The 26,466-nt window shown below is 39.8% G+C and overlaps 1 protein-coding gene across 2 annotated transcripts in view; it reads right to left on the bottom strand.

Annotated features, from left to right (window-relative positions):
* The window catches only part of lrriq1 (leucine-rich repeats and IQ motif containing 1), a 34,956-nt gene extending 11,039 nt beyond the window's left edge, over nucleotides 1-23,917 (bottom strand). The window contains exons 1-22 of one of the 2 annotated variants that reach the window (XM_035155797.2): nucleotides 23,541-23,917; nucleotides 21,654-21,750; nucleotides 21,349-21,425; nucleotides 21,159-21,249; nucleotides 20,398-20,603; nucleotides 20,059-20,133; nucleotides 17,818-19,482; nucleotides 17,140-17,292; nucleotides 16,912-17,062; nucleotides 16,187-16,380; nucleotides 14,591-14,718; nucleotides 14,243-14,316; nucleotides 13,531-13,624; nucleotides 9,550-9,729; nucleotides 6,027-6,398; nucleotides 5,328-5,511; nucleotides 4,299-4,424; nucleotides 3,728-3,817; nucleotides 2,294-2,427; nucleotides 1,390-1,461; nucleotides 1,171-1,259; nucleotides 265-366 (exon numbers count right to left, since the gene is read on the bottom strand). In XM_035155797.2, coding sequence (XP_035011688.2) covers nucleotides 265-366; nucleotides 1,171-1,259; nucleotides 1,390-1,461; nucleotides 2,294-2,427; nucleotides 3,728-3,817; nucleotides 4,299-4,424; nucleotides 5,328-5,511; nucleotides 6,027-6,398; nucleotides 9,550-9,729; nucleotides 13,531-13,624; nucleotides 14,243-14,316; nucleotides 14,591-14,718; nucleotides 16,187-16,380; nucleotides 16,912-17,062; nucleotides 17,140-17,292; nucleotides 17,818-19,482; nucleotides 20,059-20,133; nucleotides 20,398-20,603; nucleotides 21,159-21,249; nucleotides 21,349-21,425; nucleotides 21,654-21,750; nucleotides 23,541-23,657 — 4,471 coding nt within the window. In that variant the 5' untranslated portion in view covers nucleotides 23,658-23,917. The remainder of the gene's footprint in view (nucleotides 1-264; nucleotides 367-1,170; nucleotides 1,260-1,389; nucleotides 1,462-2,293; nucleotides 2,428-3,727; nucleotides 3,818-4,298; nucleotides 4,425-5,327; nucleotides 5,512-6,026; nucleotides 6,399-9,549; nucleotides 9,730-13,530; nucleotides 13,625-14,242; nucleotides 14,317-14,590; nucleotides 14,719-16,186; nucleotides 16,381-16,911; nucleotides 17,063-17,139; nucleotides 17,293-17,817; nucleotides 19,483-20,058; nucleotides 20,134-20,397; nucleotides 20,604-21,158; nucleotides 21,250-21,348; nucleotides 21,426-21,653; nucleotides 21,751-23,540) is intronic. The other variant, XM_035155800.2, reaches the window with a different exon arrangement.
* Nucleotides 23,918-26,466: the final 2,549 nt, after the last annotated feature.

Below are 26,466 nucleotides of genomic sequence, written 5' to 3'. Positions count from 1 at the left end.
ACTTCAAAGAGAAATGAAATGATCCTTTACTCATAGTCCTGCTGGGCCCTCACATTCTTCTGCTTGGAGAACAAGTATGTTGTGTGCTTTGATTAGTTCAACATGTCAAAGTTAGTAGTCAGGAAATTATCTATTGCCACTTGCACTTTGCATGTTGCATGATTTGTGAAATGCGGCTCGAATCTCTACAGATGGTTCAATAAAAGCGGTATTTATCGGTGTCGCTAAACGGTTACCAAATGTGTAGCATGTCCTGAATCCTACCTTTCACATGATTTCTGTTGTGTGGGGCAGGCCTGTTTCGTGCCTCCACTGGAGCCTGCTGGTATTTGCAGTTTCTGAACAATGCAAGGCAGACAGAGGGATCTAGGAGAGAGAGAGAGAGAGAAAAGGAGGGTCAAAGAAGGACAAGGCAGGCCTAAAACCAGAAGCAGAAAACCAGGACCTAACATTCGGAAAATATTAGAACAGCGCTCTGGTTCCACTGAGGCAGACGCCATTAAGAGTTACAGCTGACATAGACCTGTGTGTCGGTGGAGCAAGATGACAAGAGCCCTGCTATTGGAATCATGCATTCGCAATTGTGATCAAAGCGCAGCCGCCGTCTACACGACCATGGCATGATAACCATGGCAGGACTACTGTTTCTTGGAGCAGAGCAGAGGTGAGGTCACCTTTCATTGCAGCTGCACTCAACCACTACAATGAGTGAAAGTCATCATGGGATGAATTGTCAAGAGGTTTCTTGGCAATCGTTATTTCCTCTGCAGCCTCTCAAATAAGGCCCAATAAGAGGCGACAGGCCCTGGCTTCTGCTGTCTGTTATGGCTCATTAACATACATGAGGTGGAAAGGTTCGCTGCTGTTGAAGCACAGTTGAAGGAAAAAGAATGATACGGACAAGAGGCAAAAATTAGTGTGGACTTTTCTTTTTTTCTTTTAGAAAATGGATTTATGTCATAACAGCAGCACAATATGGAATATATTGTGTGTGATGGGGATATTTGGTGATTAAAGGTTAGGATTGGGGAGACTGACAGAAAGGAGCTTCTGATCTGCCTTCATAATATTCAAATTTCTAAATGTGCCATATCGTGTTTTGCTAACAAAAAAGTATCAAAACCAGAAATATTACACAAACAACAGAGACATTTCTACACACACACTCACCTCTATATTTATTCTGCTGTTGCTTCTTGGACCTCATCTTCTGAGCTCTCTTGAGCATCAGAAGAGCTGTGTTGCTGTCGTGGAACCCCCTTGGAGACAAAGTGGACAGAAATTACACAGATAATCCCATTCAGTGGAATTACAATGCACACGCATGCACACACACAAACACACACACACACACACTCTAATCATTAGGACACCATGTAGGTGATTTACCATTCTTGCACAATCTTTTCTGATCTTGCAGAGAGACCACTGAGCGCTGCAGTCGAAGCAGGAGATTTGCTTCTGAAAACAAAGAGATAATTGTCTTTAAAAGATAACATAGACGTTTACTAATTCATTCATTTTCAAATATCACCACACATATTTTATTTATTTATCATATATGTGAAAATAGTGGTAATAGTATCAGTATTCTATTGATAAACAAGCATTTTTACAACAACAGTCTTTACCAACTTACTGAGGTTTAAATGCTACATATACTAAGTTGTGGACAATATTGTGGAAGATGGATACAATTTCGACATAAATCATCCAGATTTTCTTGAAATCAATGTATATCTAATTTTATAAAAATAATCACCTGGTTGCAAAAATGTCTCTTCAGCTAAGGACCGGAATCTGTTCATGCTCTTCCTTTTTCTTACTATGTTTTTGAGCATTGATTGTTCATTAATCAGTAATACATGTACCTGTATGTCACCTGCACTGTGGCACTAGAGCAAATACTGAGGAATTAGAGTAAACAATCTTGAATCAAATGTTGTTCTTAGTAATTTGCTTTAGGTTCAATGCAAATGACATTACAAAGTCAGTGCATCATATTGAGGTCAGGTAAAGCAAAAGTGACAACATACGGAATACAGGTAACACCTACAGTTTGTCCAGGAGCTTAATGCGACTTGCAAAAATATATTTTTTGGTATTTTGGGTCTCTACTATGTGCAGACTCCGACTCACACAGCATTGTTGGGAAATCAATAATGGCGTACCAATAAACACTCTTTCTCTGCTTCAAATATAGTAGAAATTGTATAAAAACAGTGCGAAATAGAGATCAAGTTTTAGTTCTTACTAGTCAATGACAGTGAATAATCAACAATAATTCACTTACCTGATAGAACTCTCTGGTGAAACTTCCATCCCTGTGGAGTCCACTTGTTCTCCTGCCACCCAGGCCTGCTTTGGCCTCCATGAAGGTGTTGGTGGGAGTGTGTACTGTGAGGGTTCAGGAAAGGGCCCAGGAGGCAGAAACACACACCAATCACTGTCAGCAACTAGTCACAGCTCTTGTTACTTTTTTTGAGTCGATTTTCGATATGTATTACCTCTGCCAAGGAAGTTGTGTTTTCATGTGTGTTTGTTTGTTAGTTAGCAGGATTACACAACAACTACTGAATGAATTAACACACCAGGTCAGGGAGGAACCCATTCAATTTTGGTGAGCATCTGGGGGTGGATCCAGATTTCTTTCCCACTTTCTTTAATCATCGGACATGTTTAGGGGATTGATATTTATGAGTCTGTGAAATTTGGTGCAGGTCCAAATAAAAATCTGGATATCGTGAATTTACATGTGGTTTCATAAGGCTGTTGGGCCTTGGCGGAGATATGCGCTCTATTGAGTACCATTATCGTTTGTTTCTTTAATTTATTTGAAAGGGAGATTAGACAGTTGAAAACATAAATGTAACCAGTTGATGAACCATAACATATTAGAGCTTCAAGCTAATTCACATCTGTAGTCCCTTAATCATAGTTTCCTTAACATCTTGCTTTTTAGAAAAAAAAGTGTGTACAGCAGCCAATCTAAATATTAGTTTCAAAAAGTGTAATAATCATATAAAAACAGTTCTATATTTAAATTTGTATTTTTAACATAGGGAACTTTGCATCTGCCTGTCTGAGTGAAAGTGAATCCTGATCTGAGGTGTGTAAAGCTGCCATGCTGCCGCTCGAAAAGGATGTTTTCATTTCAGGTATTTTGCTGACAATTTTAACCAAGGCAGGTTTACACACTCACGGAACGCTCATATGTTAGTCAAACTAACTAACTTAATTACTCTTTAGGTCCCATTTTCTCTTTCTCCAAGCGCTAAATTGTTCATCCCCTTCTTTGATGTGTACCTCACTGTCAACGCATTGAAACTGGCCATGACAGCAGCTGCACCACATCAGCGGGCCTAAACCAGCTACCATGATGTACAGCGCTGAGCCTGCTCCAAAGAAAAGATCCAACAAGAGGTAAAGCGAGGAGGAAAAAAAAAAACATGACAGCCCGTCGTGTGAAAAATGACATCTGCTGGTGCTGAGCAACCGTCGGCCCTCCAGGAAATAATCTTGTTTTTCAAGAGAATACATTTAGAGAACAATCAGGGAGAGTGAGACAAATTCTGGAAGTGAAGTTAGATGAGAAAGGGGCCGGGTGAGGAAAAAAGATCGTCCACTGATATCACACATGGGGCTGGTAAATCCCAAAATTCCCATGCCACACTGCCAACAATACCACTCCACCAAACTTTAAAAACATTAGAGACAGTTAGTTCACCTTCAGAGAAAGTGGCTGCTCTGAACCATGCTGATGTCTGAAAGATGATTCTTCAGAAAGTGGCAATGTCCAGTGCTTCTCCAGTGCTGCCTTTGTGAAAACATAAAGATTTTTTCTACATATTAGTAGCAATATTATTTACACTCTATTTCTAGCCAGCAACTGGTGAACAAGTGCCTTCAGAATCAAACATGTAATATTATATATAATATATAACATGCTGTTCTCTATATATGGTGTAAAATATATAATAGTGGAAGGCGTTTATGGTTGTGTATTTTGTATGTGATGTATTTATTGGTATTATGATGTTTTTGTGTCCACATTTGCATGTCTGCAGGTTTATGTCTTGTAAGTGTTTATATTTCTTTCAATATGTAATGTATGCAAAGGTGTTTATGTGTCTATGCATGTATCTTTACAAATCTTCATATGTGCTTGTTTGTGTATGTATTGAGAGGGAGAGTATATTTTTAGGTATCTTTGTATGCAGGTCTGTGTGTCTGTTGGGGCAACGGTTGGGGGATTACTGAACCACGAAAGTGACTAGCACATGAACCTGTGTGCATACCTCATCAAAGACAAATCCATCCACGTCTACCTCCTCAAAGGCTTCGTCCTCTCCGCTGTCGGGGCATGTGACAGCAGCCAGAGCAGTTTCAAGCCTCCTCCTCAGAGCGAAGCCCCTCCAGAATGCCTGGAGGTACCCAAAGAAAGAAAAAGCTGAAACGTCTCCATGAATCACGGAGCAAACGTAAATATTGTGTGTTATCCCATTAGGGAGATAAAACATGTTAACCCCTCTTTTAATTGCCGAGCGCTCTGCTGTCTGAACTCTGCGTGACTCCGGGCTGTTCCGAGACAAATGGAGTTTCAGTGTGCCTCTAAATCCTCCAATTCCCAATGGGCTGGGGGGGGGGCACACTTCACTTCAAGCTGCACCGAGCAGGAATCCTAGAACTCTTACCACCACACTTCTTTGGAATCTGATTAATCACAACCCCAACATGCATACACACTTCTCTACTGCACCAGCCACCTCCCCTTCTACCTTGGAGAGCCCTGAAGGACTCATCAAACACTTTTTTGTGTTGAGAGGGGATTTGTGCTAAGTGTTGAGTAGCATGTTTTTTAGAACGGCAGCTCACGCCTGTGCAGAGGATTAGTCGAACAAACCCTCCATAGCACGTATGAGGCCTGAAGATGGATGTTTGAGGGTGAAAGTGGAAATTTTCAGATCTCCACGGTGTGAAAGTGACTTTAACCTTCTGCCACAAAAGTGTGGCTGTAGATGGTGAGGTTTTAATTTACACATTGGCAAATTATCTATTGTCCATTCTGACCAGCAGTTTGGTTAGCGAATATTGACTTTTTTTAAATTTAATTTTTTACTTACAGGTACAGTGAGAAATATAATGCATATACAATGAAAATATTGACCTGATGAATTGAATTGAATTAAATATTCTCACAGTTTAAGCTACAGGTGTGTGGAAAGTAAAAACTTATAACGTTTTAAATATACTTCAACTGGATTTATCCTTCTGTAAATCAGATGACAAAAACGTCCATATATTTGACAGAATTCCAACAGCTTTACCTGGATGATAGTTGCTGCATAATCTTGGCCAACAACGCTTCTGTCAACATCAGAAGGTCCTGACTCTGGCGTTCCTCCATCTCCTCCTCTTTCACCTCCCTTCTCAGCTGTGGGGGGGCTGCTGATGTTCCCACATTTCTGTCTGTACTTCCTCCACCGCTGCTGAATCACGACTGCTGCTGTGCTGCTCCACAATGGACACATACACACACACACGCACAGACAAAGTGAGGGATATATATATGATGTCATCGCACCTCTCAAAACATAAATTTATCCATGAGCAGACATCTGGAGCGCAGGAGGGTTTAAGCCTGTCCAGAGCCACCCTTCATATCAAAGATCTATTGTCCTCCCAAAGATAGCGCAGTGTTAATGATGAAGCTGCGTGTTAAAATGAAGAGAATGTTCAACATCTTCTGCCGTAAATCAAATAGAGGAGGCTTCAATGATGACAAATGCTCCCCAGCAGAAACTAATAAAATGCTCAGCTGCTATGAAAAGTATTATAGTTTTTAAAAAGGGGGTGTTTGTTTTCAATCAGTCTACAATTATGTATCCAGGAATAATGTGGACACTGTCAATACAAACAAGCTCAACTCATTGAGTAGTTTCTAAAAGCATTGCGTTGGATAGGGTGGATGTACACCACCTCTGCTTTGAGGTTCACAATGAGGCTGATGACAATTGGTGATTTACTTTTTGGAGTCCAGGTCTGGATGGTTGGACACAGGAGCCACTTTAAGTTGAGAGGAAGTGGTTGTTTCCATCGTTGCCAAGGAGTGAAGGCCTAGATGACTGAAGGACAACTTCTCCTCTAATGTCCAGTTGGTGTTGTTCCTGTTTGGAATGACTGGTGGAGCTTTTTCAGTGGACCCAATTTCTGAGTGCTCAGCGAGCTTTTTAGGAGCAGCACTGTCCATGTCCAGTGTTTCCTCCAGCATTGTTTGGCCTGCAGACACAACGGTGTCGCCGTATTCATGAGCCAACCTCTGGTCCACAGCAAGTTTCAGAGTCTCAGTGAAGTGTCGACAGGATCTTTTCACAGCATCCAGGGGAGCTGAGGCATTACTGTGAACACACAAAAACATGATGTTTTAGGAAGGGATGTTCATTCTGTTTAGGATATCTGCAGCCGCTGCAGCACAAGTGGAGGTAATGACCCACCTAAAGAAAATTGAATTACAACCTATCTTAGCTACAGTCTATATCAATCACAGTCATGCTTACTCATGTTGACTTGACAGAGACTCTTTTATGAGAAATATGAGATTCCTGACTCTGCAGTCAAAGAACATATTAATACATATTAATGCAAGTTTTCCAATCTAAAAGCTTTCATTTGTCTGTGTCTATGGCTCAGGACATAGATCAGTTCATCCACTGACCATAAGGTGGTTTGATCCCCATCTCCTCTAGTCTCAAGGACACTGTGTGAAGTGTCCTTGAGCAAAAGGGCTGAACATAAATGCACTGCATTAATGTGTGTGTGAGTGGCAAAACTGTATTGTGTTTTGGGTGGTCATCAAATTTCCAAATCTAAGCTACAATAAAGAAACTGCACACGAGACAACATCAGTATATTTGCTTACTACACTCTTATCAAGATGTATTTAAAAAAATGTAAAGGTAAATCATTCGAATAAACTGAATGGAAGCTGTTGACTCTCTGTAATAAATGTGAGGTCCAGAAGATAGGCTAGTTGAGGTAAGTGCACTGTGTGTGTGTGTGTGTGTGTGTGTGTGTGTGTGTGTGTGTGTGAGCAGCCTCCCTGCACTGTGTGTGCCCTAATACCATATAATGTCTCTTTCATTGAGGGGATAAACTGACTACAAAGCCACCTCAATGGAAACTTAATGAATCTATTAGCAATGCTTGGATCTGCTCCCCCCCGTCCGCGCCCAATCCTCAACCCCGAGGGGCCAGAGACGCTTCAATACTCAGCCAGTCTGGAAGGCCAGTAGCCTTAGGTAGTCCAGCTTCTTCTCTACAAAGACCTAGCTCTTCGTCCTCAGTGGGATGAGAGAGAGAGGAGTCGGGGGGGTCCAAAAGGATTTTGACACAAGTGACCCCTCCTCCCTCTACCTGCTGGTTCACTCCAGGGTCACCACAAGCATGTATAACAGTGGTATAAGAGATCAGGGGAACATTTAGATTGTTAAACCTGCCGCAAAAAACAGGATCGTGTATCTACTGCTTGTGTGTAGTTTGCAAAATCTGTGTTTTTCAGTTACATTTCAGGACATTTTAAGGACTAAGACAAGCTCATTTGGAGACTTTGAACATTTTACACAACTAGTGACTCTTTCAATGTACATATGAGCATTGTGTTTCGATAAAATGTACAAAATTGCAGCCTTGACTCGGTCCAGTATCCACAGGAAGTGAATTACAGCTTATTGCAGCTCTCAGATTATGTGCAATGTTAACATCCATTGGCAATGTCAGACGTAGAGTTCCCTTTATTATGCAAAGTAAAGTAAGATAACTGAGGTAGAGTTGGTAGAGGTGAAGCATGGGGGTGTTTATCCTTCCACGCTCACGCCAGAGACGAGAGATTGTATAACTGCCAATGGCTTCTTCTAACATGTTATATCTGTTATGTATTCTATGTATGTATCTATTGCAGTGTCTTGCATGAATACTGACTTTAAAGCCAATGACTCTAGAAAACATTATAGGCTCATTCTGTTGTACGACATTAACCCTCTGCTTGTTTCTAAAACTATTTTACACCGTTCTGTGGCAAGGTGATGAATTCAAGGAGATAACAGAATTAAGTTAGGAGAAAAAAATAAAGGAAAAAAACTTTCTAAGGATTTCTCTGTCATACATGATCACTCGAGAACACGCACAAACACACATATTTGTTTTATGGATGTGCTGTGGTTGAGACACTTGTTTTCCAACAAGATGCTTGAAGTGAGGGTAAAGAGATTTTAATTGCTCAGTTAAATACCTTAAACGTAAATGATCTGTCCAAAATAGAGGAACTTTGTGAAGAAAATTGAATTCAGACTCTAACTTACACCTTGTAAAGACAAGTTGTGAAACCATACCCCTATACCTTACAGTCACCAGTGGTCTGGCGTGTGGCTCGCCTCTCACCTCCACTAAACCTCAGTCTGACACGAGGTCAGGCCAGGGGTTAAATGGCTGTGTTGGTCCTTGGGAAGCCCCCAGAAAGGCTCATTGTCCAGAGGCCAGAGGGGAAGAGGGCACACAGTGAGGGGTGAAGCCAAGGGAGCGCCATGCTAACCCCCCAAGCCATAGGAGTCCTTGGTGTGACCCGTACGGATAGCCGCCGCCACGTTTCATCTTTTGTGTTGTGTAATTTGGAAGGTCATGAAGATACGCAGAAAGTTGACCACTGTTTCAAGTGTTGGTGGTCCGTCTTGCATAGGACCAATGTGTGTGGAGGCCAGTGACATTGAAGGACTTGTGAAAATAGATGGACGTTGTCTTTAGGCTCACTACGCCCTATCCATCAGACATAACAAGAGGATGGCTAACATTCCTGACTGCTTCATGTGTGCCTGACAGACGGGGGGATCAGCATGTAATACAACGTCATATAAATACAATTATTTCTGTGGAGAAAAATCTAAGTTGAGTATTTCTTAGCAGCCCCAATAATCCTGAAGTGTGAGGGGTTTACAAAATAATCTTAATGCCACCGATTGATTCGTAGGCTCCCCGATCGCATGTTTGATATTTATGATTATCGGCTCTGACAGAAACCCACAATAGCCAACGAGAGTGAGCATCACCAACCACATGTTGCGTACTCGTACAGCTGCAACTAAAAACAGCAATACATTTCCAACTCACCTCCAGTTCGCACTGCAAAATATATGTCTCTGGAATCACCTCTGTGAAATCGTATCCTAATGACGGCAAGTGTGTGGTCTGATGTTGTGTCCAAATCATCTAGTGTGTGCGCTCTGAAGATTATAAGATTCAAAATCGGTTAAATCTGTCTGTGGTCTTTAACATTTTTAAAATCTAGAATTCATCGAAATAAAATCTAAGTTAACAATAAGTATCACCAACCATTCTTTCCTCTATGGGTCCATAAGACAGCTCTAAAAGGATTAACAGTTATTTTTTGGGGGCTCCTCCACACACACACACACACCAACCACTTTCACTGACCACTGTTCTCCACACTACACTCCCTGACAGCACTTCGACACAAGCAGTCAGTGATTTCTCTCTTACCTGAGCTCCCTGCTGTGCTGCTGCTGTAAATCACGAATCTGCTTAAGCTGAGCCTGACAAAGCGTTAGGAAGCTGCCTGAGGCCAGGCTGAGCTGTTGAGCAGCAGGGGCTGACAGAAAGGAGTCTGTCTCCTCGCCATCAATGGCTCTCAGGCCAGCCACGGCTTTCTGCAGCGTGGATCTGAAAAAGAGAGCAAACTGAATTAAGTTTCCCATTAAAGCAGTGTTTGAATGGCATTAGTGCTTTAGTTATGATTCAGTACCAATACTTATTTGCATTTAACCAACATAAAACAATTATCTGGTTCATTTAGCCAAATATGTATTAAAGTGAAAAATAAAACCATAATATCAACTATCAACATATTGACTGCAGCACTGACCACATTAATTTGAAAATGGAGACATTGACAGACTAAGCTTGGTAATGTGTTTAAATCTGTCATCTAAGACCTTTTCTGCTGTCACATTAACATTCAGACTTTTTAAATAATAAAAAAACTAAAATCAAAAACAGGCTGAAATTTCAGATGCAGTGGAGATGTTAAAGTGAGAGAGCTTCAGGAATAAGAGGTGAAGATTTCCCCCTCAGGCTTGTGCCACAGGGGAAACAGCATGATTTGACTTTTTGGTCAATATGGACTCACAAACATCTTAAGAGGATTCAGACTTGTGGTGAAAGGTCTTCATGAATTATGATCTGTTTTATATTTCAAGATGTTAATTTAATCACTAACACAACTATTCAAATCCCCATCTTGTTGCATGATGATTGTCTTATTGAAACCCCATCTTTATTGGTGTATAGCTCATTGGCTAGAAAGTTGTTCCAACACATGAGGGTTGGAGCAGCCATTCTCCATTTATCCTGACAGGTAGAGAGTTTGAGAAAACAGTTGTGGGTCCCACTGAGGCCACTCATCATACAAGCTGTTCTGTTTGCTGACTGCATTGTACATTTTGTCCTCTGGACTAACCAGGCTAATGTGTTTACTGTGATTTGGTGAATTTGTTGAACTTTATTCACTGGTAAAAATGATGCACACTGTGATCCGGCATTATAATCTTAAGCCATTTGAGACAATTTAACTTCATTGTTAACTTTATACTGTTGTGTCTAAAAGGGTTGTTACACAGCTATTTTGGATAAAGCCCCCCAACCAAATGGAATATGTTAGGTAGTATTAGCCTTCAAACTGGAGAGAAGCCCTGAACGGCTTATGAGTCTGGGGGAGAGGTAACTGCTGCCCGAGGCTAAGGATGTACAAGCAGAAGAATCTCAACTATCTGCCAGAGAAACAGACTCCGAGCATCCACCAGCAGAGCACACGCCAAATGTGGTTTGTGTTCAGTGGGAAAATGTGGAGCTGGGAAATCTACAGGACACTAGGGACAGCCAACAATAAAACACACCAAAAAAATCCAAGCTTTCAGGCGATGAAGTCAATATAACAAAAAAATGATGATTAACTGGGAATCTCAAAACTGATTCCAAGGGCGATGCATGCTCTTAAATCCTGCTGCTAATGCCACCAAAGAAGAAGAAAACATGTGTTGAGGGCGGGCTTTTCATTTCACCAGCTCGTGTGTTTTTGTGAAAACTATTTCATATTGTATCACATTACATATATATCTACATGTTTTACCAATGTATGGCTTTAATCGATTTTTAAGAGTAGATCTCTTTGGGTTGTCTGAAAAACAAAGCTTCATTTTCCAATAATTATCAACTGTCCCCTCCACTTCATGCACTTCATGTACTATAGCCATTGGTAGTAAACTAATAAAGATGAAGACTAAAGCATTAACTCAGTGAAATGATTCTGATTCATTTAGGAGTTGTGATCCCTTTCTCCAGATCCCTGTGGAGGATTTTAAAGCAGTTCATGCTCTGCACAAACAGCATGCAGAGTTTCCCCAACCCTAGCGCCACCCTGAGTCGAAGACATCACCACGGAAGACGGGATGTGTGTATTGTCAGGGGGATACAGTTTTCATGTGGCCCACTTGGCCTCTTTGACACAGATCGGGATAAGATTCCAACCCTTCAGGCATGTTGTCTATAGCTGGCTGTCCTCAAATGAAATGAAGCTCCAAACCCAAATGGGACCTTCAGATAGTTACATGAGCTCATTGAGGTGCAGATTGTAATTCAATTCAGGGCTGGACGCCACTTAGACACACATGGAAGAATGCAGAGTAGACCTATGTACAAAATAATTAGATGTCATGGGTTGTTGATAGTTACAGTGAATCATTCATATCAGACAAATCAGGGGGTGGAGTTGTGGTTTTATAAAGACATCGCTTACACGAGTCAATCATTTTCATGAAGAATCTTTTCCTGTTGGGGTATCGTAAATGTGAATTTATCAAGACTGTGTATTTATCAAATACATGAAACTAACAATTTAGATGTGCATCTCTTTCTCTCCGTACAGCTACGTCTACGTTAACTGTAGTCGGTCAACCTGAGTCTTTTCTAAATTGATCAAATGTCATCCTCCTTCACTCCTTTCTGGGGGAAAACTGTTCTTGGCTCACATTCCTTCATCCCCCGCTTCTAGTCCGTATGAGCACAAGTCCGTATTTCATTTAGTGAAGACTTCCTCAAAAACACGGGCTCTTAAAGTGACCCTGATTAATCAGGCCCAGTGTTTTCTTCGGGATCAGGAGCAGCCTACAGGGAGTGGAATTCTTAACGCTTTGCCGTTTGGTGCTCTAATTTAGCTGGTGTTATCACTGGCTCAGGATGAAAGGGCTGGGGCATGAGTGTGGAAATACAGAGGGTTAATTCCAGCGCTGGCACTGGAGGTTAAGAAAAGTTCAATCAAATATTAAGGTAATGTTTCAGTTGAGGCTTAAGATGGAAAAATTACCACAAGTAACCAGTGTCCTTGGGTTTTTTTTAATTTTTTTAAAGAACATAAACTACTAAAACACAGACATTTACAAATAAAAAAACATAGATTTTATGTTAAAACTATCATTTATACACATGGCCAGTTGTACAGTAATGGTTTACATGTGCCATTGAAATTAAACTCTTCTATGTTATGAAGTTGCAGATAAAAAAATAAATAATGGATGATGAATTTTACTATATACACCATACAACAGCCAGAGAAACATTAGGAAAAACAACCCAGAAATAATTTTCTAAACCTGCAACATTAAGGGCTTTTCAGTGAGACAAGAAAAGTATAGTTTTTCATATTTTGTATATTTGCCTGATATTATATGGGCGTGAGTAGCTTTGCGGAGCCAAATAACTTTGCAAACCTGCAACAGCTGAGATCATTGCTCATGACAGGTTGACAAAAGAATACAGAATATGAGTGATCACTGCATATTTTTCATGTAATTCACTGCAATTGTCTTCACACAGGAAAAATATTTGGGTGTTGTAAGTGAGTGAGCAAATCGACACAGTAAAGATAATTGATTTTTCTGTTGTATCAATATTTTGGGAATTACAAGCACTTAGCATGACGTACGTACACACAGATGTCGGTGGCACATCGCAGTAATCTAATAGCAGGCGCGGATCACAGCGCTAATCCTGGGAAGTGGAGAGGAAGGCCTGTGTTCTGCTGGAATGTTTAGACTATCGGAGCCAACAGACCGTATTTTTGATAAGAGAAATACTGGATTTTCACTGGTATGTTCCTTTGAACATCCATCACGGCGAGTAATATTTCAGAGCCGAAAGAAGCTGAAACCTTTTTCCAGAGAATTTCCAGAAAGACCGTCGGAAATTTCTTATTATACTATCTTGATTAGAAACTGTGAGGCAGGTACAACGGGGACACACATACTAAAGTCAGATGTGAACAGCCGTCCAGAATATTACTGCGTGCACTAAAATCAGCTTAATACAACAGTTCTGCCTGATGAGCCTTAAAAGCAGAACATATTTAGTTGCAGGGAAACAGTAGCCTATGAAATATGCTCTCACTCCTCCATCCAGATATCTCCTTACCTCCAGCCAATCTCTTGCTGAAGAGGATTCCCGCTGAGGTGGACCTCTTGCAGGAAGAGACATCCTTCCACACCTTCACACACATTCTGCAGTTCTGAGAGAGACGTAGAAAAACACATTTGCTATGCGGTGTCTATTTTTCAGTCTATTCCTCACTTTCACCATCGTCTCAGCTGGTTATACAGATGGAGACGTGTTATAGAGACCTATGCATCTTATTTCCGAGGAGTCATATACTGTACTGTAGCTTGACAGCCAGCACAGAGCCAACATGAAGGCAGCAGCATAATATAAAATGGTGGAACCACAAGGGTTTATGCCTGAACGTCTGGTACATCTAAATTTACAGTTGAACCATATCGTAACTTATTATATAAGATGAAATCAATCTTTGGCTGAGTGGCTGTAAGGAAGAGAAATATGGAGAAGGTCTGGGAACATACAGAAAAAAGCTACCGCACTGAAAACAATTGCATTTTACGATAATTATAATCTTAATTTATAGAGCAATTTTCAAAACCAAAAAAGACAAAGGGCTTCATACAAGGCAGCAAATTAAAAAAAATTAACATTTTTATATCATCACCTAAAGAAATAAAGAAAATGAAACAACACAGGTTTTGATTTGTCTACATTACATACACAGTAGGAGTCGGCTTTGAGAAGAGGAAATGAGATTTCTGTAATCTGTTTAAACAAGACAACATGTTACCTGACATGCAGTTGAAGCGAAGATCCAAATTTGTAAGGGACACAAAATCAGACAAGGAGGGCAGGAGGGTAATTCTAAGAAAGACAGAGACATATTGTGAGCCTTAGACGCAGAATTCATGTTGCTGCAAAACACAGATATATTTAAATTTACATTCAATGATGCTCAAGTCACCGAAAAACTAACGAGTTTTAATTTTTATATCAAATTACTTCATTTAAAGATAATCCAAAAGTGTTGTAATATCTGTCATTTTCTCTTTGGTATTTCCGACACACAACAGACCTCAGGCAAAGACAGATATGGAGTAAGACTGGTGATAATAATAAAGCTTTGCTGATAATGAACCTGTTTTCAGCTGCTGAGAGGTGGTGCATGAGGGGAAGCCAGCAGACAGCGAGGCCCTGCAGCGACGAGATGCTGTTGTCATCTAGATGCAGCTCTCTGAGGAGGATGTGGTTGTTCAGACTGGGGGGCTGATGGACAGACGGGGTGGAAAAAGTCAGTCAGCACAAGTAACACTGAGGAGTTGGACTAAGTTTCTACACTGCTGCTGGTCGGGAGGCGACTGAAAGACCCCGTCCATCACTGTCAGTTGTTTTAGTCCTGCTGTGTTTACAGTCATCATCTCGTCTCGGGCCACAAGTGAAATTTGTCAAAGACCAAGGGGTGCCTCAGTGTGTACTCAGTGAGGATGTACACATTTTCTTATTGATGAAAATTTGTTTTTATATTAAATTTCATATAATATTATAATATTTAATTTCTGTTGACTTTGCCTTATCCAGCAATTACTGGAGAGTTACTCTCCATAAAGCTTCAGTAACACATACAACAGCCATTACTGTCTTCAAGATGTCAGTGGCATGTGCTGGTGCCGAGCCCATCTCTCTTTTGTTGAATTGAAACCTGAATGAATTATATAATATACAAGTATGCTTCATTTGGACATTTCTGAGACTTACAAGTTTATAGTCACCTTTAATAATTTGTAAATGTGTGCTGTCCACCGATAGAAACAGTGTTCTGTTCTGTACATCTTATGTGGAAATATATGTTTTATGTGTCCCATCACCATGTTTTGTACAGAATTACACAAAACATTGACCCTGTTAGTTATTTGTATGATTTTGAACATGAATTGCCAAGAACTGCAGATGAAAACTAGTCTGCACGGCTAAATCTGGCACATTTACATGTTGGAATTAGATACGCATGGTAATAATGTGCATTGCCATTTTCAAATGAATAAACTTTGGGTTTGTTGCATTGTATTCTTCCTTTATCTATAAGGTCATCCATTCATTTAAAGCCCTCGTGCTGTACAGGGTGGCAGGGAGGTCTTAAAATCAGGTTACATTAAAGATTTTTACATTTATTTGAATTTTAGATTTGGTTTTTCTTATTTTTCAACAAGTGAGAAAAAGAAGAATAAGAAATGTCATGCAACATGTCGTTTTGTCAAAATAAGTTGTTCAACTAAGATAGATTCAAGGTGATGATGTGAGCCCTAAAACTGGCTTCCTCGTGTGTTGCTCATTTCAATGAATCAGCTCAGATGTATATGTAATATTTTTTTTCATCATTCTGACTAATCACATACACACTAACCCTCTCTAAAATTACATCTGGGGTTTGTGATTATATATATTAATATATAAAGTATTATAATGATCTAATTTTCTGCATCATGATAAAAAATGAAAAAGCAAAAACTATAAAAGTAAACGATTATCCCTGAGTTTCCATGTGAAATCCATCCATCCATACAAATGATTTACATCCCCACATGATGAAAACATACTCATGCAAGTTTAATTCAATAAGACCTCTTCAGTCCTGCACCTCCCTCAAACAACTGAATCACCTTCCATACAGGTCTAGTCTAAAATTGCACCACTGAACTGAACAGTGACATCAGCTCCACTGCTCAGCTGCTGTTACCTCAGTGAGGCTGTTGGATCTTAGGTCCAGGGTCTGGAGCAGAGCGCAGTTCTCCACACCCTCCGCGCCGGCCAGGTGATTGTGGGAGCAGTCCAGGTGAAGGAGGGTGTACGTGTCCCTCAGCCCTTTGGTGCTGATCAGCTGGTTGTGATCCAGTGACAAACTCTGCAGTCTCCTTATAGACTCCAGACCAGCTGGGAAAGAAACAACAAGAGAGGAGCTTCTTATAAGGGAAAAATCTGCGTATGAACAGTAAGCAAATCATAAGCATGTTAAAAATCTATCCTGAGATGAGAGTCCTTGCCCTTATCTGCATGTACAAGTTTAGGGGTGAGTCAGAGGAAAATGTTACAGTAGCTGAAAGTACCATTCAATGCATCTAACCTCTTGCCTGGCCAATATATATTTCTGACTTTAGCCCCACGCCCCAGGTTGAGTTTAGTAATGAATCACATTTCAATACAGATTGAAGTGAATGAGGTCCAGGACGGAAAAGGAGAACAAGGCTGCCCTCTTGTGGAATATTGCAGACCCCACAAGAAGGCTTCGTCTTGGCTGCTACTGCACATTCACAGTCCAAGGACAAGACTACAAAGACTTGAAGACCTCATCTGTGACACGATCAAATATTATCACTTAATCTGTTGAACATTTATCTGTACTTCATTTCCAAAGCATCAAAGTTGATGTTTCATAGGACAGCTAATGGATTTTAAAGTTCTCACCAATGCGGGTGATGGAGTTGTGCGAGAGGTCCAGAACATTCAGGTTTTCAGCTCCACTCAACCCATGGATGGATGTTAACTTGTTGTGTCCGAGGCGAAGAACTTGCAAACTCGCCATGTTTTCACAATCCACAAATGAGATGTCATTCCCCTGAGACAAAACCAATTCAGTATGAACAACATGAACAATGGCACCAGTAACTCATCACATACTGGTTCAACGTTCACCTGCACATCGATGTAGCGCAGCTGTGGTAACTGGTTGATGCCTTCCAGGGATTTGAGGCCACAGCGTCTGAGGGTGAGGGATTGAAGTTGAGGACACTGAGCGAGAGTGACGAAGCTGCAGCCAGGCAAGTCCTCCAGGGTCACCGTGGTAACCTAAAAGAGAGGCAGAGGTTGCATCAGGTTTCAGGGGTTAATTTGGAACATATGACATGGCCCAAGAATACGTCTTTGTATTAGATTTGTATGATACAATATTTTGTATAATACAATACTTTGTATTGTGTTATACCAAATACAGACCACCAGGAAAGTGATACTGCTAAAACAAAGCACTCTCTATCATAAAGCAGGATTATACAAAAACTACTGAACTGATTTCCATGAGGGGTGGGCAGTTTTTTTTTTTGTTTACTTTCTTTAACAGTATGAGAAAGGGTGTTTTTCAACAATTACGTTGATTTCTCAGAGAATAATTCACAACTCTGCCACTGCCTCTCGTCCTCCTCCTTTTGATGAAACAGATCAGGCATGTTTAGGGGACTGATATCTATGAGTGTGTGCAATTTGGTGTAAAAATCTAGTGAATCTAAAAGTGGTTCCTTATGGGGAATGTTGGGCCTTGGCAGAGGTTAAATAACTAGCATCTGCATCATGGCTGAACATTTGTACAAAGGTTACCTCTTGCAGGGATCTGCAGCCTGGGGACTGGAGCAGAGTTTGTGGACAGACAGGTGGCAGACTACAGGCCTCGGAGGCCCTGCGCAGTCCCCTGCGACTTCGGACATGCACTTTTTGCTTGCTCTTGTTCTGCAGAGACAGTCTGGACCACGGGATGCAGTCTCTCATCCATGACAGTCTCTTCTGCTCTGTGTGCTCCGGAAGACACACAGGTAAAGGGCAGGAAGAGCTGCGAGGCGATACATCTGCATCTTGTTGTTTCATAGTTTGAGATGTGGAGGTATAGAGAATATTCTTGTTTGGGTCAAGTTGTTGTACATTTTCAGAGCTGGAGGCACCGACTGTGCACTCGCTTTGTAAAGAGACGGTGCATGAGGAGGTCGGTTTGATATTCTTTGTCTTGTTTTGACTTTTCAGTCCATCCTTATCTCTTTTCTTCTCTTGCAGCTTCAGCCTCTCTTCCTTTTCGGCGTCCTGCACTCCAAAGTTGTTCGTTTCCTCTTCTCCTTTGAGTCCTCTTTCTTCCATTTGCATTTCTTCTTCCTTGTCTTTTCTCACATCTTCCTTAATCCGCCATTTGTCTGCTTTATTTCTTCTCACATCATCCTTTGTTTTTACCTCAGGTTCCATCTTTCTTTTGTCTCTATTCTGTTCCATCTCTTTCTTGACTCTTATTTCTTTTTCCATGCTATTGTGCTCTTCTTCTTCTTTCTGTGTCCTCATTTCTTGCTCCTGCCATGGCCTCTTGTCCTCTTCAGTTGTTTTCACTTCTTCCTTCTTTTTATCACTAAATTCCATATTATGTTCCTTCTTTCTCTTTTCTCCATCTTCCTTGAGTTGCATTTCTTCAATATCTTTATCTTCCCCTTCCTTCTTATTCATCTGCTTAGCCATCATCATCTCTTCCTCCATATTCTTTCCTTTCTCTTCAATTCTTCTCTCTTCCACCTTTTTCCTCACCTCCTCAGTCTTTGTCCTCACCTCAAGTTCCTTAGCGATCTTTCTCTCTTCCTCTCTTTTCTTATTATCCTCATTACTGTTTTTACTGTCTTGCTTTTCTTTCTTTTGCCACTCCTTTACCATTTCTTCTTCATTTTTTCTCCTTTTGTCTTCCTCCATCTTCTTTGCCATCATTTTATCCATTGCCTTTGTTTCCTCCTCACTTTTCCTACTCTTATCCCTCTCCTTTATTTTCTCCTCATTTTCCTTCCTTTCTCTCTCCTCTTCCTCTATCTGTCTCATCTTCCCCTCTTCCTTAAGTCTTGTTTCGTTTATTTTTCTCTCTTCCTCCTTCTTTCTCATGTCTTCCTGTATCATCTTTTGCTCCTCTTCTTTTTTCCCCTTTTCCTCCTCTTGAAATCTCCTCTTTTCCTCTTCCTCCGTTTTCCTCTGCTCCTCTTCTCTCTTTCTTCTGATCTCTTCTTTAAGTTTAATTTCTTCCATTTTTCTCTTTTCCTCTTTCTTTCTCCTCATCTGTTCCTCCATCCTTTTGCGCTCCCTCTTAATTATCTCGTCTTCCTTTTTCCTCCTGTCCTCATCCTCTCTTCTCCTCTTTTCTTCTTCCTCCTTCCTTTTCTTCTCACCCTCTTCCTTGAACCTCTTCTGCTCCTCCTCTCTCATCTTCTTCTCCTCCTCCACTTGTTTTTGTAAGTTGCAGATCAGCTCCTGATTGGTGAAAATACAAGAAAAAACAAAGCAAGTCTCATTCAATTTCTAATTCATTTCTCAATAAACTAATCAAAACTTTGTATTGTGAGCATATAAAACAACCCACATGAAAATTGGAAACATTCTAAACAACCCAAACCCTATTATTTTATATAGCTGTAGAGGAATGATAATGACTACACAAAATGAAGATTTTTTTACTTAAAGGTAGGGTTGGTAAGTCGTTTCTGAAACACCTTTATCTTATTTGTTGAAATCCTCTTCATGTCCCGATAACCATCAATAAAAAAATCATTATAAAAAGCTGGCATCTGTGGCCCTCACATGACTGTGATAAACATGACCAATCATTTCATTTGGTCCAGATGAAAGAGAAATACATCGCTGAAGTAGAGACAATAGTCAGAAGTTAGCGAGCGAGTCACAGAAAAGACGGCTTCTGGCAGTTGTCAGTCAGTGCACGTTCGTGTGTTCATGTGTATAACTTTTCCAGGATTACCAACCCTGGCTTTATCTCAGTGAATAATTAACTACACCTACACTAAGTCCCTGCCTAGGAAAATTCGGACATACCTGCTTAAGAAGAAACTCCTCTTCCAGTTTTTCCTGAGCTCTCTTCTTCATCAACTCCAGTTCTCTCTGATGAAGCTAGATAAAAGCAATAATACAAAAAAGAAACATCACATATATATATATATATATATATATGCAGCTTTCCTTAATAAATTAATTTAGTATTAGACATGTTTATTAGGTTTGTATTTCCCTTTTCCAGTCGGTCATATATAAAACAAATCATGACTAAATGGGGGATCACAAATTTGCTCATTTGTAATACTTAAGATATCTGCCATATTAAGAATTATTTTGACAACTTAGTATGTTGAGTAGAGGGAGTCACAAATGATTCACCTTCTCTGCCTCCATGATCTTCTTCAGCTCCTCCTGGAAGTCTCTGTGTCTCTGTCTCCTCTTCTCTTCTGTCTTCATCTCCTCACAGTGTCTTTTCTCTCTGTGTTCTCTATGGGATTCTGTGCTATTCTTTATCTGTTCCTCTTTCTCTGAGCTCTGAATGGTCCCCAGTCCAGGCCCCACATATTCATCTGTTTCAGCCTCATCTGTGAAGAGTGAAAAGTAAGAGAAAGTTTCTTTTCCCAGCTCTCTGTGCTTCCATCCATGTCAAACTATGCAGTGACAGTAAGTACCTCAAAAAAACTGGATAAACAAGTGTTGAAAAGGTGGGATTATGTACATCTTCATAATTTCTTTACTACAATAGTCATAGATTGGAACAAAAAATAGGACAACAGGGACCTCTTGTGGGGAACAGTAGTATTACCAGAGGTGTTTGTAATGCAGAAAGTTATATCGCACATAACTGCAATATAAACGACATGGTAATATTATATTTCATTGGGTTTACATTTGCTTAACAATTTTTTAGTATGGTTACTTTTTCATAAGTACCTACACTCCAACACTGTATTAAGCATCAAAACAATAATGTTCTTTTTGAGTCACGTTTACTTTCATTACAACTAACTTCAGTAAGTGTTTATCACAATGATGGTGCTTTTAACTGGGAAATATGTACATTAAAAAATATATTCTAAAGATTGCTTTTATCACCATTCATACATTTTTACTTCATTCTCGAAAAACATGCACTGTACCTTCACTGTCAGGACACACTGACAGATTGTGAGAAAAAAGTGCTTCTGTCTCAGCAGAAGAGATGGACTCATTTTCTGTGTCAAAAGTGACCTGTTTCAGAAAAACAAAAACATGCATTTCATCAGCTTGTGTGGGCCTATTGTAGTTTTGATGGGTCAAACAGTAAGAGACTTGAAACAAGGCATTTACCTGCTTCTTCATCATGTCCTTATCAAGTTCATTGGGCAATTTCTTCATGTCCTCAGTGTGACGTGACGCAGTGAAGTCTGGGATATAGTTCAAAGTAAAGGCAGATGTTTTAAACCACAACGGAGACAATCTACGTCCTTTTGATGGGATCATTGGAAGTCTTATTTGTTGTAGATACTTCTCTCTCTCTCTCTTTTTAACAACAATTATCTCAATGCAGAAGCTTTAACGCCCCTTTTGAACAGAGGAAAGATGATCTTACAGAAGGATGTAACATGCTCTGGCTATTTGACAAGAGTCCATACCTTCAAGTTCCTCAAGAATGAACTTCTCACTTCTCGCTGCTCTGCTTTTTGAAGTTTCAAAGTAACTGAGCAGAGATGGTGGAATATCATCGGAGACCTATTCACAAAAATTCATTTTAAAGTTACATTGGTCTCATCACAGAAACAAATTCATATATGGGTCATTGACTATATTTTCTGTCCGACTGCATTTTCTTCTGTTAAAAAAAGGTTTAAATACATAAAGAAATACCATATATATGTAGTACCTCTCCCGTATATGTACACACTTTAAATTTCCAAAACCATTAGTTATTTCAATGTTTCTGTTTTTTAAAGTGTCATAATATCATGTGGTGCGACCGTCCGGCCATGACTGCTGTTGTGAATACTTCTTTGAAATTACTCAAAATCTATTCAAATTTATTTTCTGCCATATTTGGCATGATTTCCAAAGTCTTTTGTAATCCTGTACAAAATTGCAAAGCATTTGCATTTATATTTCCATCATAGTATACAAACAAACTTTGTCCGATGATGTCCATTTTATGAAATATCATGTGGTGCGACCATCAAGAAAGGACCAATTTGGGACTTTGATGCTGAAATCCATTCAAAGACAGGAAGTTGCATCATAAACCATTTTGCCAAGGACCCATGGAAGCAGCAACAGGTTTGTAACTCTCTCTCAAATTTGGAATGTGACTTGGAATGAGCTGGTATGTAGTTGCCACATTTGGATATCATGTGGTATGACCTCACAAAAACTATGAATTTTTTGTTATTTCAAAAAATGTATATTTTGATTATAAATTTCATAGTGACCTTTTGTGCTGACCTAGTTTGTTTTCTTTAGGTGGCCAATTCTGTGGCTGTAAATTTTGACTGAACTAGAAAACATCATGTGGTGCGACCAAATGTGGTGCGACCATTGCAGAGTGTTTTACATGATAGATATATGTCCTAGATTGTGAGTTTTGGGGCTTTTTTATATTCAATTAATGATTTCTCTACATAAAGTAATTTATTTTTGTATTATTTGGAAAATATCTCTATGCAATTAGAGTATTTTTTTCTAATATTTCAGAAACAACGGTTTATGTTTAATGTTTGTATTTGTTTTAAAATTGGCCTGTTGAAAATCCTTATACATCATTGACCCATATACTTATACTATATTTTAGAATACCATCAGCGGGCCACATGGCTTTCATGGTACTGCCATACAAGCCAGTATCCAGACAGATTTACCTCAGCGTACCAACTGCTTTGCTTTTAACGTTATTGCGATTAAAAGGCCGAAACACCTGATGACTCCACCATCATCTTTTACAGCATTGTCCTCGGGTGAAGTTCGACTGGCAGCCAGAACACACAAAGACTTGGACATATTTTATTTTGAAAGTAAAGGATGTAGATTCTTTGAATATTTATTGATTCAGAATGTTTATCAGACATTACTTTATTTTTGGAAGGACGTGTTGCAGAAAGAAATGATAAACTTCCAAAACATCAGGATCGATGGGGAAAGTTTATTTAGGCTAGGGGCTTGAATTAAACTTATATTTAACAAAACTAATTGAAAAACACTTTGTTATTTATTTTGTGTGTTTGTTGGTATATTTATGTTGTTACCTAAACACGTACTTGGGCCTGTTGATAAGGTGTTGATAGTGTCAGTCTGATATAGTATTGGTATTCATATTTTCGTGTTGTGTGTTTATTGTTTTTGTCTGTTTACATAAACACACCTTGATGCATAAAACTCACATAATATGAATACGCAAAAACGCCACCATCCACTGGCTTGACTCACAAAAGCAGTTTCCAGCTAGCCTGTTGACACCTGCACCTGTCCGGTTCAAGTTAACACAAACTTATTTCAGCGCTCAGGACTCACACACTCACCGTGTCCTGTTGGAAGGTGAGTTCCTCCAGCTCCTCGTCAACATCGCCACTTTCAGAAATGACCACGTCGTGTAGCTCCCGCATGATTGTTTCACACAGCTCATCAGCATCCGCCATGACGACGGTACACTCCACTGGTACACTCCACTGTTACACTCCACTGGTACACTCCACTGGTACACTCCACTGGTACACTCCACTGGTACACTCAGTTGGTCTCAGTCAGTCGCCGCAAACTTCACTCGCGTTGCTAACATCGCCTGTAAACCCCTGTGACCGACACGTGTTCTCAATAGTGTGTTGTTCAACCCGCTACAGCTAATTCAACATTTGTTAGTATGAGGATCGAGGTCTCTGGCAGTGAGGGGAAAGCTCAAATCGTGGCAGCGGTAGCTCGTAGAGGCACTTCCGGTGTCAACAGAACCTGCCACTGATATGTAAAAGCACACTGTTTGGAGGCAGCTGCCTCTGATGCCACACTGTTTGGCATCTGGTTAAATTTTTTGTGTTACAAGACAGCAAAGAGAGACTCACAAAATTTGACTTTCCAATTGCATATTATCATACTATCATAAGTTGACTTTGGCCCAAATGTTTTCTTTATGACGGGATCTCATAGACACCCATAAGAACATTTCAAATAGACTTATTGTTACCTTATCGTCTCCTTCAACTTTAATATATTTTTTATGAGTTATGAACTTCTATGGTTTAAAAGCATCAGTGCATATACTAGACAAAGGACAAACAAAGCTGTACACAACAAACAGCTACTGACCTACTACTTTCTAACCAAGTTTTATTCTCATGTCTTCAGTATTTATATGTATTCAGTTGACTGACAATGATTCCATGAACAGCAATATTGATACAGAATTTCAAGTACATCTACACCAAGGTTACCAAGTACAACTTGAAAAATATTTTGTTTTGCTTTGGATGACAGATAGACATTCAAAATGTGTAAATAATCACCTTTTTTTTTTGTTGTAATTTTTGTAAGTGCAGATCATAATAACTAAATTAAAGCATTTAATTACAGCATTGTCTATTGTAATGACCTGTTGTGTCAGTGATGGTAAATTTTAATAATGGAACCTTAAAAAGGGCTCCAGAGCTGCAATAACCAACACAAACAGCAGGTTTTACATGTGTCAAAGATAGCAGGGTATTGTAGTAAGGACTGGGTTAAAGTGACTTTAATATTTAAAAATCTATGAAGTTCACAAGGCACGAACATTAATTGGCTAATGATACATTAGTAACAGCTTCTCACCATCTTCATTTCAGACAGAGGAGTAAAGTCATAGCAAATTTAAGTCTTTTTATGTAACTCATTGAAAAGAAAGCAGTGTTCCACTTTCAGTCATTAAGCATCATGTTCCATTGACATCACTGCCAAGTCCTACCACATTCGTGTGTACCAGATTGTTGGACATCGTTTTAACAACAGCTCAACTCTATCAACATCTATAAATGATGCCTGGATAAAGGTCTTTACACAGAAGGACACACCATTCCTGTAGGCATCACAAACTGGTTACATCACATTGTCAGTCTTGATGTGATTTGCCCTGAGGCTGTTCTGTGGATCGGAAAGTACAACTGACTTAGTATTTGTAATATAAACACTATAGGCTAACACACCTTGAAATTGTATCTACCGCGAGACCTAAAGCTGCTGGACCAAAGACAAGTCAAGGAGAGACATTTTCTACTAATTTTGCAAATAAATGAAAACTTACAATACATTCTGATTTGCACATCTGCAGAAAAACACCAGATATTGAATCAGATAAAGATATGCACAATAGGCTACGTAAATATACATATGGAAATACCGGAATGTACAGATGGTAATGCAGTGAAGTGTCCACTTGTCACTTGTTGCACATTGTTACAGTGCAAAGTAATAATGATGTCCTCAAAATAACATGTAATATAGTCTACAAGTATCCAACAGTAATATCACTTAATTTTTAAATGCAGTTCAAAACTCACAATTACTAAGCAATACGAGGACACAATACATAAGAGAATAAAGGAACATCTTTACCTTGTTCTCCTTCATCTTTAGGGAAACCTAGTGCAGGTAGCCCAAGTGCTCATCTACATTATGTGCTGACTAGTCAACTTCTTTTTCCATGGAGACTGGATTTCTTTGGCTTTGACAAAAATATTATAATGCTATTTGTTCTGTGTTGCTGTTAGGAGTCAGAAGTGTGGCGCAGGCACATCTTATAAATGATCAGTAGACAAAAATAAAAGAATTAACATGGCATGGACCCATAAAATGCTTAATAAATCCTATTAAAGCTGAACTAAACCCCTAAAACATATTTTCAGATGAAAACCAATATATACGGATATTTAGTAGAGAACATATTTATTTGGGAATTCGGCCGTATTAAAATACAGCACATACGAGCACAGAAAGTAGAAAAGAATAAAACAGATGTGAAGGGATGACACCATAACTGTACGCAGCGTCTCGACCAGCCATGCCTCGGGAACAATAACAAGTAAGTAAACGTTCCCAAACTGGTCCGAATCTCCCTGAATAAGTCACAAACAGCGGTGGTTGGTCTCAGACAGTGTGGTAGCAGACAGCTGCCTCAAATCAGGGCAACTGCCTTTACAGATCAGTGGCAGGTTCTGTGGCCACCGGAAGTGCCCCTACGAGCTGCCGCTGCCACGATTTGAGATGATACTTCGGTCTCCGTGGAAACGACACCATGAACTACGTGACACCGCAAGGGACAAACCGTGCAAAAGGAAAAGTGGCATTGTAGCGACGTGTCGAGTTTTAGAAGAGGAAGTCTGTATTGTCATTCTACACAACGAAATTAAAGATGTCACTGCTGAAAAACTGTGCACATTTATTGAAAAAAATTGACCAAAAAAACTATATAATAAATAAATAAAT

This window comes from Hippoglossus stenolepis, chromosome 5 (assembly GCF_022539355.2).
Source record: "Hippoglossus stenolepis isolate QCI-W04-F060 chromosome 5, HSTE1.2, whole genome shotgun sequence".
Lineage (NCBI taxonomy): Eukaryota > Metazoa > Chordata > Actinopteri > Pleuronectiformes > Pleuronectidae > Hippoglossus > Hippoglossus stenolepis.
The sequence above is the reverse complement of the archived record's forward strand: the minus strand, read 5'-3'. Positions and strand labels throughout refer to the sequence as shown.